The sequence below is a fragment of the Zasmidium cellare genome (assembly GCF_010093935.1).
Source record: "Zasmidium cellare ATCC 36951 unplaced genomic scaffold M409scaffold_5, whole genome shotgun sequence".
NCBI classification, from domain to species: domain Eukaryota; kingdom Fungi; phylum Ascomycota; class Dothideomycetes; order Mycosphaerellales; family Mycosphaerellaceae; genus Zasmidium; species Zasmidium cellare.
The window spans coordinates 990304-1004080 of record NW_022986949.1 but is presented as its reverse complement, the minus strand read 5'-3'; the positions used below and the strand labels follow the sequence as shown (position 1 = coordinate 1004080).

Below are 13777 nucleotides of genomic sequence, written 5' to 3'. Positions count from 1 at the left end.
ATACAGCTCTTCAGGCCCTTGAACATCTAAGGCTATATGAGTTGCAGCAGGTAGATAGACAGCCAGAGATTGTGAGCATTCTTGACAAGCAAGAGACTGTAATCAAAAGAAGGAAGGCTGAGATGCGAAAGCAGAGCGATATCACGTGTTTCTTTAGTTAGACTGGATAGTCCTATAACCTGCTTAGCAACATAGAATGAACTCAGGAATAAGTTATGTTCTTATCCAGGTTTGACTGTACGAAGAAGAAAACCGGACGCAATCAAACGGCGTGACGTGACGTCCAGCGCCATGCCACTCCCAAGCCGCCCAAGCCGTTCTCCATCCCGAACAAGCACGGGGGAAAGCTCATGCAAGACCGCTTCCCCATCCTTGTCTCATGCACAAGACCTCTTTCTACCCTTGTCCGAGCCCGCTTAGCTCATTGGGCATTCACACCTGGAACTTCCGCATCGGGGCAGCCATGTCGGAAGAGCATCCATTTGTCCCCCAATTATAGCACCTGAATCGCATTGTATGGACGTGCTTCACCACCTCGCTACCACGCCGCTCTCCTCGTACTGCAATGATGACCACCGGCCTCGACACTTCCCTGTCGAGGGATCATATCGTTTCCACGGTCTCGAGCGCCATGCCACGATGCCACGCTCCAGGCCAAGCCTGACAATACGATTCCGGTCATGGCTTGAGTCCTTGACGTCCGAGCTTGACGAGCACGTTGTTGCTGGGTACACGGCGTGGTTACTGGTATAAAGCTCCCATGCAGTCCCTTGCGCAACCCAGTCACCAACTTCTGTAGAAACCCCCTCCCTCCCTCACCTACCACAAGAAGCTCACAGCTCTTGAGAGACATCCACTCGCTACTCACCCTCTACATTCATTCTCTAGTCTCTTGAGCTTGTGCTTCACTCCGCCTCATCCTACTACCACACTACAACCAACAACCATGCGGTCCTTCACAACCATCCTCGCCTCCACCACCCTTCTCGCCGTTGGTGCTCTCGCTGCACCAGGCAACGAATGGGGCGGTAGCGGCTATGGCGGTTGGGGCAGTGGCAAGCGACCCAACTGGTGGCCAGGACGGCAATCAGCCTGCTTGAGCGACTCAGATGCCCAGACCGTCGCCGACAACTTCAAGGAATCAATTGCTGCATACAGCGATGCCCAGGCCGATGCCGACTTCACCACCGACTTTACGGACTACTCCGACTCCGTCATCGAACTGATCGACAACGGATGTCCCAACACCCCGGTAGCTGTATGTAACCTCCACCCCAACCCGTATCACCCCCAACTAACACTATCCTCCCAGCTCGGCACCGCGACTTTCGACTCCCTCGCCTCCTTCAAAGCCGGCCAAGGCTCGCAACCGCCCATCCCCTTCGAGATCCTCAACCTCTGGCACAATTGCGACACCATCACCATCCGCTGGAAGTCCGCCCAGACCCCTGCTCAGGTCACGGGCATCATCGTCATCGAGGCCGAGCAGCAGAACGGCAAGTGGATGATCCACACCGTGTACAGCGAGTTCAACAGCGGGGCGTGGTTGGTCAATTTGGGGATCTTCAAGCCGAGTAACTGTACCGCTTAGATTGGAGACGGGGAGGGAAGATGGGGAGGATCTCGTAATATTTGAGGGGTGGATTTTCGTATTTTCGTTGTATCTGAGGATTTGTCTCCAGTTTGAGGCATGGTTGTTGGCTATTTGGGAGGATGTCTGTATGTGTTTCGCAAAGCGATTCTTGCTTTGGATTTACATTTATCGAAAGCTTACGGCAGAGAGGAAAAGAAGACAGTCCGTTCCATCTGACGAATTCAATTCAATTACAACGCCAATACAGTTTGAAAAAGGAACATTGAACTACTGCAGTACTCCGGATGCAACGAAGCTCTTGGTGGGTGAGACGCTAAAGCTGTCTGCCAACGTTGTAAACACATCTCATTCTCTTGGGAAACTTCGATCAGAGACCGACTTGTAAGGGAAAGTGATGCAGGCTTGTCTATTTCACTGGTGTTGAAGTCGCTGGAGGTGTAAGTCACCACATGACCTTCAAGATGCCAGCATGGATCTTCTCAAGCGAAGCCAAGACGTCGCCATTGAATGCGGGAAGTGATGAACGAAGATGAAGGCATTTAAATCTGTAAATCGTGTCCTTTACATCATTATCGGAAGTGCTGTCGACGATGAAGCTCCAACCAAACTCCATTCCTCGACGCTCACAAAACGCCTTCAAGATCAACATCCACATAGCCCTAGACTCCCAACTTCCAGCAATCCCTCACAACTTTCAATCTAGTACCCAATATCCACCTTCGTAACATCCTCCAAAAAATGCTTCTCCCTCCCCGCCCGCGAAAACCAAAGATACCACGGCACAATGCACGTCTTGATGAAATGGCCCAACCACCCGGCATCGCTCACCGTCTTGACCACGGCGCCGCTCTCCTCGAAAGCCTCCTCAATGCGTTTCCGGCGGAGGTTTTCGTAGGCGTTGAAGGCTTCCTTCATAGGGCGTAAGGGGTCGGACTTGCGGAGTTGCAGCCAGCGGGTCAGGCAGCGGGAGAAGAGGACGGTGTCTTCGAAGACGATGCCGGTGGATTCGCCTTGGGGTGGCATGGCGTGCTAGTAAGATCGTCAGCTGTTGTGGAGGGCTAGGTAGGGAATGTGTTGGACTTACGGCTGCATCGCCCAGAAGCATCACTCGGTCCGTTGACCACTTGCCATGTTTGGAGAGGGTGTACACAGGCCAGAGGAAGAAATCCTGCGCCTGCTCGATCAATTGCTTGATGCAGGGGATCTTTGCATCGCCGAATCGTTCCATGAGCATTCCCCTCGTCTTCTCGGCATCTGCTCCCACGGCTTTCCACCCGTCTCGCGATCCCACGTCTTCAACTGTCATCAGAGCACCCACATAAACGGAATCTGCTGCCGAGGAGTGGTAGCTTGTCAGCAACATGCCCTTTTGAGCAAAGTTGATAGCGGTGCACTCGAAATGTGTCTTGAAGTCCTTGCCCACTGGAGCGAAGCCGAAAGCGTTGGAGATGCCGGTATACGATGCCTTTCGTTCAGGCTCGACGTGCTTCAGTCTGGTAACAGAGTGGATACCATCACAACCCATGAGAAGATCTCCAGTTGCCGACCCGCCATCTTCAAAATGAATCGTGACATTCTTCTCATTCTCCTCAATCTTGACGGTCCGCTTGCCGCAGGTCATGGAGATGTTTTCATGCTTCTCCACAGCGGCGAGCACACCCTTGAGGGAGTCTCCCCGGGTGATTCGCAATGCTTTGTACGGCGGTTCGCCAATGCCCTTGCCGTTTGGTCCTCGAAAGTCTGAAATGGCGATCCGGCCGGAGTAAATGTCGAAGATCTCGAGGTAGTCAATGTCCTTGCCGTAGTCTCGTTGTCGGTAGATTTCAAATGCACCAAGATGGTCGAGCATTCGCAGGGCATTGGGCGTGAGGTTGACGGCGCCGCCAATGACAGCAGGTTCTGGTCGGATCTCGAAGATGCGGATGCGAGGGACCTGGCCTTTGGGGGCGAATTTGGTCAGGGCGAGGGCGGTGGTGAGGCCTGAGATGCCGCCACCGAGGATGATGATATCCAGGCCATCGGGTGATGCAGGCGCCATTGTGTGTAGAAGATGTTGTGTGTATGAGATTGGGAAAGGTGTTGGAGGAGGGAGAAAGGCCAGGGCCAGTCGAGTATTTGTTTAATCACTCCGGGCAACCAGGATGTCTTCCGGGACGCATGCGGCTCCGCGTGTTGGTGTATCACAAGCACACGCACATGCAAGCACAGGCTTCATGGCACGACACTCGCCGAACCCCCGACTCCTCTCATCCTACTATGTTTTCAGCCGCGATTCATCAAATATTGAATAGGATCCTGTGGAGGTTTGAGGGGCGGCAAGACCAACACCGCAATCGCGAGGCTTTGCTTAGAACACCACTGCCAAAAGAAGGTACAACTCGTACACGCCCACACTAATCGTCTTATCCGAACAAACAAACACACGCCTCGCGTAGGCGAAGACTTGATGTTCACCCTCGAACTGAAAGCGGATGTCGTCGATTCAAAGTGTCCAGGGTCCGAATCTTAGCCCATCAATTCCGCCCAATCACTTTGATTGCCGTTGGGCTAAAAATACCGGGCGGATTTTGAGGGGCCGTTTTGCACGTTGGCTGCTGTTTCAACCACCATCGTCTTTTTGAGGAAGATGACATCCGTCGCACTCGCTGTCGGGTGAAGCAGACGTCGGTACCGAACGGCAGTTCAGATGGCTCCGATATGGTCGTCGACGAGGCGATTTGGCCTCAGGCATCATTGCTTGCCAACGACCTCACTCGGTGTCATTCACTCGAATCCAACATCAAATGCCCGGGACTGTGCACCATCGCCAGCTGCCTCGCTTGTTTATGTGGAAGAAGAAGACCGTCACGACCGTGAGTCTCTGGTGATCGAAAGCCTCTACTGGTAGCCTGGAGTGTGTTCTCCAAGCTCATATACACACCTGACGGTATCCTCCATCCACATTTGCCATGAAAATCGATGCCATCTAGTCGATGCCGCCGCACCATTCTACGCACGGCGACCTGTAAGGTCAAATGACGATGGAACTGGAAGTGCGCCCTCACGAGTTGGGCAGATCAGCTGGCGCGCTCCTGCTGCAGATGGTAAGACGAGCTGAACTATTACCGCGCGTTATGGACACTTTGCTCGCGCCTCACATCTTTCAGCCTCTGTAATTTCACGCAAGAGGCTGTACCTTCTGACGCTTCGAAATTGCCATCCGAAAACTTGCACGGGAATTGGACAGGATGGCCGACGAACGAGCACGACTTTCTGCTGCAGCTCTGGTCGACATAGTGACCCAACATGTAGACCGAGAAGAGACCTACTGCCCAAGCGAAGAGTTTAAGGATCTATTCGAAGAATGCTTTGCCGAGGCAGAAGGCCACGATGCGTTGCCATTCTTCCATCGCCAGGCAGTTCGGATCGCAGTTCAGAGCGACGACATCGAGCTAGTCCGGTACCTTCTCGAGAAAGACGCAACCAAGTCTCTGCTGGCTGAGGATTCCAATAGTGTCCAGACTATTCTGTGCGTGCACGACGACTCCACTACCAGGAACCAGGACCCGGTGCCCATGATAAAGCTGCTGCTAAAGTTTGGTGCTCAAGTCAACGGGTTGGATGAAGCAGGAAACACTGCGCTCTACTATGCAACTGCGTTTGGCTTGCCAGACACGTTCAGATTCTTGTTAGACAATGGCGCTGACTTCACGCCTAAGCACCATCTGCCGGCTAAGGTCAAGGGAGCATCCCGCCACAACCTACCTAAAGCATCTTCAAGGCCAACACTGCAGAGCCAGGCCGTAGATCTGATGCAAGTCGCTCTCCACTCTAGCGATAGCAGCACTCTGGTGCAGAACTCGGTCCTCGAAGCCTACAAGTGCTGGGCTCCGATCATCGTCTTCTTTATCGATGCACATTTCAGCCACCCTTTGCCAGAGAACATCTTCACGGAACTGACAGAAGCCGCATGCTCCGTTGCAGACATGGAAATCGTGAGCAAGCTGCTGTCTTATCAGTCGAACGTATCTGCGTCTGGTCTCCTTGCATCCTCATTGGCTCCGGGTCTCAAGTCTGCCACAAGAGAAGGCCATCTGGAAATCACAAGGCTTCTCCTGCGATTCGGAGCCGATCCTCGACTTGCGTGCGAAAGCACCAGACAGCCTGGAAGGCGGGCACGGTGCAAACAGCCCGAACAGTCTGGAGAAGAAATCCACAAAACGTGGAAGACTGCCATTGAAGACGTTTGCGAGCGGAATCTCAGGCCAGAAGTGCCATCAAAACCCCTCTCTGTCTTGGATGCCTGCGAAGTCCTGTTCTGGGAAGGAATTTCTGAAGCAGATCAGCATCTCCTACTTGCTGAAGCAGCGCTACAAGGTCGGATCGACATCGTGCAACGACTTTGGGCAGCAGGAGTGCGTCTCAAGCAAGCCCCAATCACAGGTTCAGTGCCAGTGTTGGAGTTTTTCATTGCGCAAGGTACATCGTTTAACTGGCCGGAATTACAGAAATACGCCATCCCGTCTTGTAGACTCCATACGATCGATTGGCTGGTAGGTCGAGCAGGACAGCATTTAAAAAGCAGGCAAGAACTTGAGCCTCTACTCAAAGTCCTCATGGGTCGTTACTCTACCTACCGCAGGGGCTGGCTTTCACCGGACATGATTCAACGGCGAAAATCGATGCTGGCATATCTGTTTACAAGCTATGCGCATCCGAAACGCACAACCGTCAAAGCTCACGCGGAAGTGAACATGCTGGTGCTTAGGGCCGTCATGGGCCGTCTTCACGATTTGAAACTCTTCCTGCAAGAAGGTACGAGATCACATTGTCCAGGGCTTCGATCTGCGGCCATGGTCGAGATCAAAGCCAAAGCACAGTCTGACGACAAATCCGGGTCTCTGAACTATGATGGACTCGAGACTGTGGTCAAAGAGTTGCAACTCTTGCTTCGATGTTACGATGGCGAACTTTCGGAAACACAGACGCTCGACAACAAAGATGATAGACTCTGGCTCACCCCAAGCATGCTAGATGCGTGGCTTGAGGATGGCGTCGCTCCAATTGAAGGATATCGCACGGAAGATGGCTGTCGCACTGAATCTCACTCATGCGACGTTCGGCAGAGGGTACAGTTACCGCACCGCTATCGAGATGCACCAGTGGACAAATCATGGCGTGGTCAGGCGCTGGAGGAAGGAGAGAATGGTGATATGCCCGAGGATGCCACACCGGCCAAAGCTTCGACGAGTCAAATTCCAGCAAATCCCATTACAGATGTGTGCAGCATCGAGGAGGTCGAGGCAAGCCTTGACCGGAACGAGGAAGGTTTGTTCCCAACCTATACTTACTGAAGATTGGACAACATTTACATGACAACACTGCTAACCCTAGAGCCATCAGAAGACTCGAATGCTCCAATTGAATGCACAATACGAGATATACATCTGGCGGAGAAACCGACGTACGAAGCACTATCATACGTGTGGGGCCATGGAAACGACTCTGCGGCCATCCAACTCAATAACAAGACCAGGCTTGTGCGAAGCAATCTGCGGGCAGCCTTGTTCCAGCTACGATTTCGCAAACACCCAAGAGTACTCTGGATCGATGCCCTGTGTATCAATCAAGGGGACGTCGACGAAAGGAACCACCAAGTCCGTATCATGTCAACCATTTACCAATCCGCGAAACGAGTCCTGATATGGGTCGGAGAGTCCGGCGACGGCTCGAAGTTGGTTTTTGACTATATGCGGAAGCTCAGAACGAAGCACAAGCAAGACCCATACCGTGACGAACCCGACGACGAAGGCGCAGAGCAACCACCATTCAACTTCTCCTACGCAAAAGGGAGACCGACACTGCAGGGCGAGCTAGGCGAAGCCTTCGAAAAATTCTGCCATCGGCCGTGGTTTTCCAAGACCTGGGTGATCCAAGAGTTCGCCTTGAGCAGTCCGGCAGTGGTGGTCTGCGGAGGTGACAAGGAGCAATGGAGCTTGCTGCAGGAAGTATACCCGGGCTCACGATTGGGGAAGCTTAACGCAATACGCACCGGCGTACGAGGAGATCCATTCTTGGGTGGGAGGAGGCGTGGCCACGCTGCAGAATCTGTGTTCGGGCCTTCCAAGGCCCAGAGCATCCTCGACTACAGCATCCAGTGTGAAGCCACGGAGCCTCGGGACAGAGTGTACGCTCTCCTCGGAATCCTGCCGTTTCCTTCGATCAAAGTGGACTACAAGTTGCCCGTCGAGGAGGTCTACCGATCATTCTCCCAGGCAATCTTCGAGCAGACACGAAAGATTGGGCTGCTGCACCGGTTCGGGTTTGAGAGGAATCTCGGCGATTTGCCGTCCTGGGTGCTTGACCTCAGTGCATCGACGCGCACGGGGATGCTCCCACAGAATCGAGGGGTACCAGCTGCTCGTGACGACGAAGTGCGCGACTTGCTCAGCCATGCGATGGATGGCTTCCGAACCGAGGGATCCGCCATGTTTATCAGAGGCAGCCTGATCGATCACATCCACGAAGTCGCCCAGGTCCTACCGCCACTGGACCATCCAGACGTTGTGGCCCCGACAGACTCCGAGTTAAAGAGCGTGATTCGAAGCTGGGAGTCTTGCGCCTGTCGTATCAAGACACCCAACTTCCTGGCTGCAGTCCCAGCCGTCTTCGTACAAACGCTCGAGGCGCACGACGGTACCCTGAACCGACATTTGGAACCCGTCAAATACCCCTGGTCCTTTTGGGATAGCTGTGCTTTCTTCGGCTTTACTGAGTTTAAAAGAACCTTCCCCAAAATACTTCCGAGATTTCGACCATTTGCTCTCCTGGGCGGAGAGGCTGCGCCCTCGCTTTTCACCTACTCGTAGTTCAATGTGGACTGGAGATCAAAGCCACCCACAGCTGCGACGAGACATGGAATACTGCCATGGGAGAAGATTCTTCACGACCAGAAACGGTACCATGGGTCTTTGCAACCCGCGCGCCAAGGCCGGAGACCTCATCGTGTTTCTCCCAGGCGGCATCTACCCCTTTACGCTTCGAGACCTTGGCGACGGTTCGTTCTCGATGACCGGAGACTGTTATCTGTATGGCATCGACATGTCTGAATGAGATGTCGATCGAGTGGAAAAGGAGTTCATTCAGTTTCAGATACGGTGATCGAGTGTCAAAACGTCGGGGTCAAGATTCTGTAGACAGCACTGTGTTTAATCGAATCTCCTGATTCTTGAAAATATCTGGAGAAATGCAGCTCTAATATAGAGCTCCCTCGTAGTCAGATCGTCACAGTAGAGGGAGTACAGATAAGACAATCTTATATTAACACATGCCTACAGAGGTATACACCCCAAAAAAAAAAAGAAGAGCAAAGACTCTATACAAAATGATGTGTACTAATTAGTATTACTGTTCCTCTAAACAAAGCAAAGGTTCGTCGTTCTAATTTGCGGTACACACCCTTGCGATTTAGCGAAGCGGCTAAGACGGTATGTCTTTCTTATCTGCAGAGGCTGTAGTTAGGCTGTAGTTAGTAGAGATGTTGTCGACGGTAGTAGTGTCGACAGTAGTAGGCTCTCGTGCACTGCGGTAATTCTAAAAGGGAGGGGACGGCTCGAAAGTAGAGATGTTATCGACCGATTGTAGTAGATCGTCTAGATAGCCGTAGCTACAGCTAAGGTGTGTTAGCGAAGGACGACTTGTTGTTTAGTCGTTAAGGATCCAATAGTCTATATAGGCGTAACTACAAATGTAGACGTGTCTCGTAGTACCTGCGGAAGAGGAATCTGTCTCGGTGTAGCAGCTAAGGAGGTAAGCTTTGCTTGTAACGAGGATAATGTTAAGTCGTAGGCGATGGCAATGTTGACTCGCAACGCAAGTAGAAGTGCGAGGGCTTGTAACCTGTTAATCGAATCTCTTAATCCTCAAAACTATCTGGAGGCATACAGCTCTAATATAGAACTCTCTCGTAGTAAGAAAGTGGAGGCAGTGCAGATAAGACGGTGTCACATCAACAGGCTCTCATCTTGCAAACTTGATTTATTGCTTTCGATTCGTTGGTTGTAGTAACTACAAGAGTGGAGTCAAAGTTAGACATCTTTACACATTTTCGAATGACCATCCCCATCATCATACACTTGATCAAACCCGGCATCGCTTTTGCTTCCATGCACCCTCGCCAGGAAATGCTGCTGTACAGTCGCAGATAATACACCATGTTCGAAGACGGAAAGCTGGAACGCTCGCTTGAAAAGGTTGGAAGAACGCCGCCCAGATGCACAGAAGCTGGTGGAGAGAGGTCGTGCTGGTATCGAAGGAGGCTGAGGTTAGGGCATGTTTGCCGACTGTGAGTGGATCTGTATTGTCCAGAGTGGCGTACGACCATAGATCCCGAGAGAGCCTCGCCAGACCCACCAGTGTACAGGAAGTGGAATAGAAAGAGGCAGAGTCATCGCTCAGACGTAGTCTCTGGCGCTCTTCTGCAGCTCAATCAACCTCCACCCTCGTGTCTCAGGGTTGCTGACCTCCTCAGGAATCCTCGTCACACCAATGGCGTAGGTGACTTGCTGCACCTTGTCCTCCATTCCAGCAGCAAGCTCACCCGTCTTGGCCTTCTTGTAGACGTGCACTTCTTGTGTGCGACACATCAGGACGAAGACGGGAATCTCGCCTGGATCCAGCATCCTCGCGCTCAGAATATCCACGCCACGAATGTCTAAGATCTTTCCATCTGATTTGAGACCTGCAGTGGTGTATTGTTGCATCAGGGCGTGGTAGACCTGGAATTGAGCTGCCGACAGCCAGAGCTTCAATACTTCGACATCGCCCTTGACGTATGCCTCGAGTACTTCGGGGAGGATGTATGTTCGCATCTCGTTGAGGAAGGGCTCGAGTTGGAAGGAGGGATCCATCTCGCGGAACTTCTTGATCACCATGGCTGTCTCGTTCTCAGCGAAGAAGCCTGCGATACGATCGCTGACACTTCTCGCCGTGCTGATCAGAGGGTTCTCGGACTCGCGATATGTGTTGCCCATGGTGAAAAGTCTCTGCATCACGGGGCTGTTCTCGCGGAAGTTCTTCCAGCTCTCTTTCCACGCGGCATCCTTGTGGACGGTGACGTTGGTGCCGGCATTGGGGTCTTCCTCGAAGTTTTCGGGTTGTTTGAAGCCCAGCTTGGCTTCACGCTCTGCTCGCCTCTTTCTCCTCTCTTCCTTCTCAGTCCAGCCACCATATCTCTGTGACGCACCGTCATCGATCGTCTCCTTGACGCTCTTGTAAGCTTCCGTTTGCCGCACTGGACGGGTGGCCTTCTCCACCCCAGATCCAACCGCTGCAGCTCCCTTCCTCAAAACCTTTGCCACTGGCGTATCCCAGGTCCACGCAGCGCTCTTGCCAATTGCACCAGCCGTGCCCATCAACACCTTCCCCGTGGTCGTGCTGGCAGCTTCCGCCGCCTTGGAGTATGCGCTCCTCGCCCGCTGCACGTTGGGATTTTGGGTGAAGTCGTTGATGCTGCCACTGAGCTGCTTCGTGCTCTCGTTCCACTCTTTGCTGGCTTTGAACTCGGTCTGCAGCGTCTCGGTGAAGACTTGCCAAGGGGTTTTGCTGCCATGGGGAGGTGGAGCGGCTTCCTCTTTCTTCTCCTTCTTCTCCTCGCCAGCACTTTCCTCTTCTTCCGCCTTCTTCTCTTGCTCCTCCTGCTTCTTCTGTTCCTCTTGCGCCTTGGAATATGTTGATTCGGCCTCGGCCTGGAACGAAGCAAAAGCGTCGTCCGCAGCAGATCTCTCTGGCTCCGACTTTGCGGGCTCTGGTTCAGGCGCGGGCTTTGACTTGGATTCCGACGGTTTTGCCTGTCCCGCCGCCGCATTCTCCTTCGCCCGCTGTTCTCTCAACTCCTTGAAACTTACATGTCTGACTGATGCTGGCGTTGATGCGGAGATGGAGGGCGGGAGGAAGTGTGATCGCAGGGCGAATGGGGGAAGGATCGATGCATCTCGTCGCTGCCCTAGTGATACTTCGCTGTATTGCCGGAGATTGGCGGCTATCCGTCGATATGCGGCTGTTCGGCCATATGAGAAGGAGGAAGTCGCAGAGGGCAGATTTCGCGCGCCTCCTGCCCGCGCTGTGAGGCTGCGGAGGGCGGACGTGCTCATGCTCTGGCGGTGATGATGGAAGGAGCGACCTGTTCGGAGGGGGTGAAATGGCAGAAACGGGTCGGTGAGGGCAGGTGGCGAGTGAAAGATGTGGATTTGGTGGTTCGAGTTGCGCATGTGATGGCCCTTCTTCGCTGCAAAAACAAGCCGCGGCTGTTCCCGACGAGGATTGGACTAGCGGCTTTCCCGACTCCCTCCGCAATCGACGAGACCGCTCTCCTTGACTTTCGCTAATACACCACCACCCATTGAATCGAAGACAACATCACTTCGAGATGGCCACAGTCAAAGCGCCTCGCACCTTCTCGTCCTTCATCTGCCACGCCTGCCGTCAACGCCTGCTCCCCGCCCGTCGCGCCTTCTCGACTTCACCAATCACCAAAGCCGAAAACGATGCACCTTCTCCCATCGCCGGAGGTTTGGGGGCAGCTGCCTCGCAGATGACCCAAGCACAATCGACCGCTCGCCCTCGCACCAGCGCCGTGAACCCCGCCAGCTTCACGGGCATCCTCGACTCCAGCCCAGAAAGCCTCCTCAGTCCTGAATATATGGACAGCCTCGCAGATTTCCACCGCGCCGATCTGCCTCATCGACTGCACGTGTACGCGACCAAACATAACACGCACATCACTTTTGTACAGCCTGCCAAGTCGGCGGCGCAGACGGTGTCTTCAGGAATCAGCGGGACGAGCTCGTCATCAGCAGACCAGAAGAAGCAGATCGATGTCCTGCTCTCACTTTCAACGGGTAACATTGGTTTCAGAAAAGCTGGAAGAGGAAGCTACGATGCAGCGTATCAGCTGGCTGCATTTGTGCTGAAGCAGATTCAGGATAAGGGAATGACGAGAGACATCCAGAAATTGGAGGTGGTGTTGAGAGGGTTTGGCGCGGGGAGAGAAGCCGTGAGCAAGGTCCTGCTGGGGACTGAGGGAAGGCACATCAGAGGAAGGATAACGAGCGTGGTGGATGCCACGAGACTGAAGCAAGGTGGGCCAAGGAGCAAGAAGCCAAGAAGACTGGGATAGGAAGAGGTGGAGGCGGTCTTGTTGAGGAGATCCAGGCCGGACCATGTACAATACATCGATCAAATGAATGTCTTCGGGCGAGACGCTTCTTGCGAATGCTGCTTCACACATGCGCGCCACTTCACTTCCCACACATAGACGTTTTGGCAACTTGCTCATGCGTTCAACTGTCAGAAGCCACTGGCTGTCCCGCCTGGTCATCCGCCCTGGATGGATGGTTCGGTGCATGTTGCACGTCTTCGAGTATATCGACCGCCCGGCGCCTGCCACTGATGATGCGGCCAGGATCCAACACTCGCGAAGACTATCCGTTGAGGAAAGACACTCGCTCAACAAGTCCAGTGAAAGAGACGCCCTGTGCCAACTGGATGGCGACATCGATCAGTGTCGTGACGAAATCTTGAAAACAAACATAGTTGGAGGGTCTTCGTGGCCCATCTCGAGAGAATCCCATGTCATCGCCAACGCTGGGCATCCAGATCGCCTCGCCTGCATTACGACCAGGCTTGTGGAAGATCGATCGAAGGCGTTCGAGCTGGGATATGAGAATGCTGCCAGTCTACTGCAGATCTCAGAGTCGATCGCCGACGGGTTGAACGAGATTGCGACGACTCGTCCATCACCTAGTCCTCGTCAGACGTAGGCCTGGCTGGTAAATGGAGGAAGGAGATGACCATCAGTTGCGACGTCTGCTGCACACATTTGCCGGATAGTCCATCGCTCGGGCCAGAGAGCACCCAGTATGAAGACAATAGAAGGCAATGAGTCCCCTCGACGTACCGAGGAGATGTCTGTTATCCAGCCTTGCAGTCATCACTCGGTCTGGCCCCTCGTACCTTACAGTCGGATAAAATCGCTCCTCAGTACTCGGTCTTTGCCTACGCCACAGACAAAGGATGCCATCCTATGCTAGACTGCTGCATGGTGGCGGCCAATCCTCCTGAAGTTTGAACGGTCGAGCCAAGGCAGTGCAACAGCCATGCGATCCCACACACCCGGCGTCGATTGCCGTGTGGTGATGATGGCTA

At 53.5% G+C, this 13777-nt stretch overlaps 5 protein-coding genes across 5 annotated transcripts; 3 read left to right on the top strand and 2 right to left on the bottom strand.

Moving 5' to 3' along the window:
- Positions 1–946: 946 nt before the first annotated feature.
- Positions 947–1591, top strand: M409DRAFT_63794 (uncharacterized protein; the record flags this gene model as incomplete). Its single annotated transcript, XM_033815771.1, has 2 exons — positions 947–1258; positions 1313–1591. The coding sequence occupies 2 exons, from the start codon at positions 947–949 to the stop codon at positions 1589–1591; spliced, it is 591 nt and encodes a 196-aa protein (XP_033672458.1).
- Positions 1592–2293: 702 nt separating this feature from the next.
- M409DRAFT_63793 (uncharacterized protein) lies at positions 2294–3632 on the bottom strand (the record flags this gene model as incomplete). Its single annotated transcript, XM_033815770.1, has 2 exons — positions 2294–2623; positions 2679–3632. The coding sequence occupies 2 exons, from the start codon at positions 3630–3632 to the stop codon at positions 2294–2296; spliced, it is 1284 nt and encodes a 427-aa protein (XP_033672457.1).
- Positions 3633–4280: 648 nt separating this feature from the next.
- On the top strand, positions 4281–8442 carry M409DRAFT_50983 (uncharacterized protein; the record flags this gene model as incomplete). The annotated part of the gene is made up of 4 exons (XM_033811685.1): positions 4281–4446; positions 4564–4677; positions 4886–6901; positions 6968–8442. 4 exons carry the CDS (start codon positions 4281–4283, stop codon positions 8440–8442), a joined length of 3771 nt encoding a protein of 1256 aa, XP_033672456.1.
- Positions 8443–10026: 1584 nt separating this feature from the next.
- On the bottom strand, positions 10027–11724 carry M409DRAFT_63787 (uncharacterized protein; the record flags this gene model as incomplete). Its single annotated transcript, XM_033815766.1, has 1 exon — positions 10027–11724. The coding sequence occupies one exon, from the start codon at positions 11722–11724 to the stop codon at positions 10027–10029; it is 1698 nt and encodes a 565-aa protein (XP_033672455.1).
- Positions 11725–12272: 548 nt separating this feature from the next.
- Positions 12273–12749, top strand: M409DRAFT_63786 (uncharacterized protein; the record flags this gene model as incomplete). Its single annotated transcript, XM_033815765.1, has 1 exon — positions 12273–12749. The coding sequence occupies one exon, from the start codon at positions 12273–12275 to the stop codon at positions 12747–12749; it is 477 nt and encodes a 158-aa protein (XP_033672454.1).
- Positions 12750–13777: the final 1028 nt, after the last annotated feature.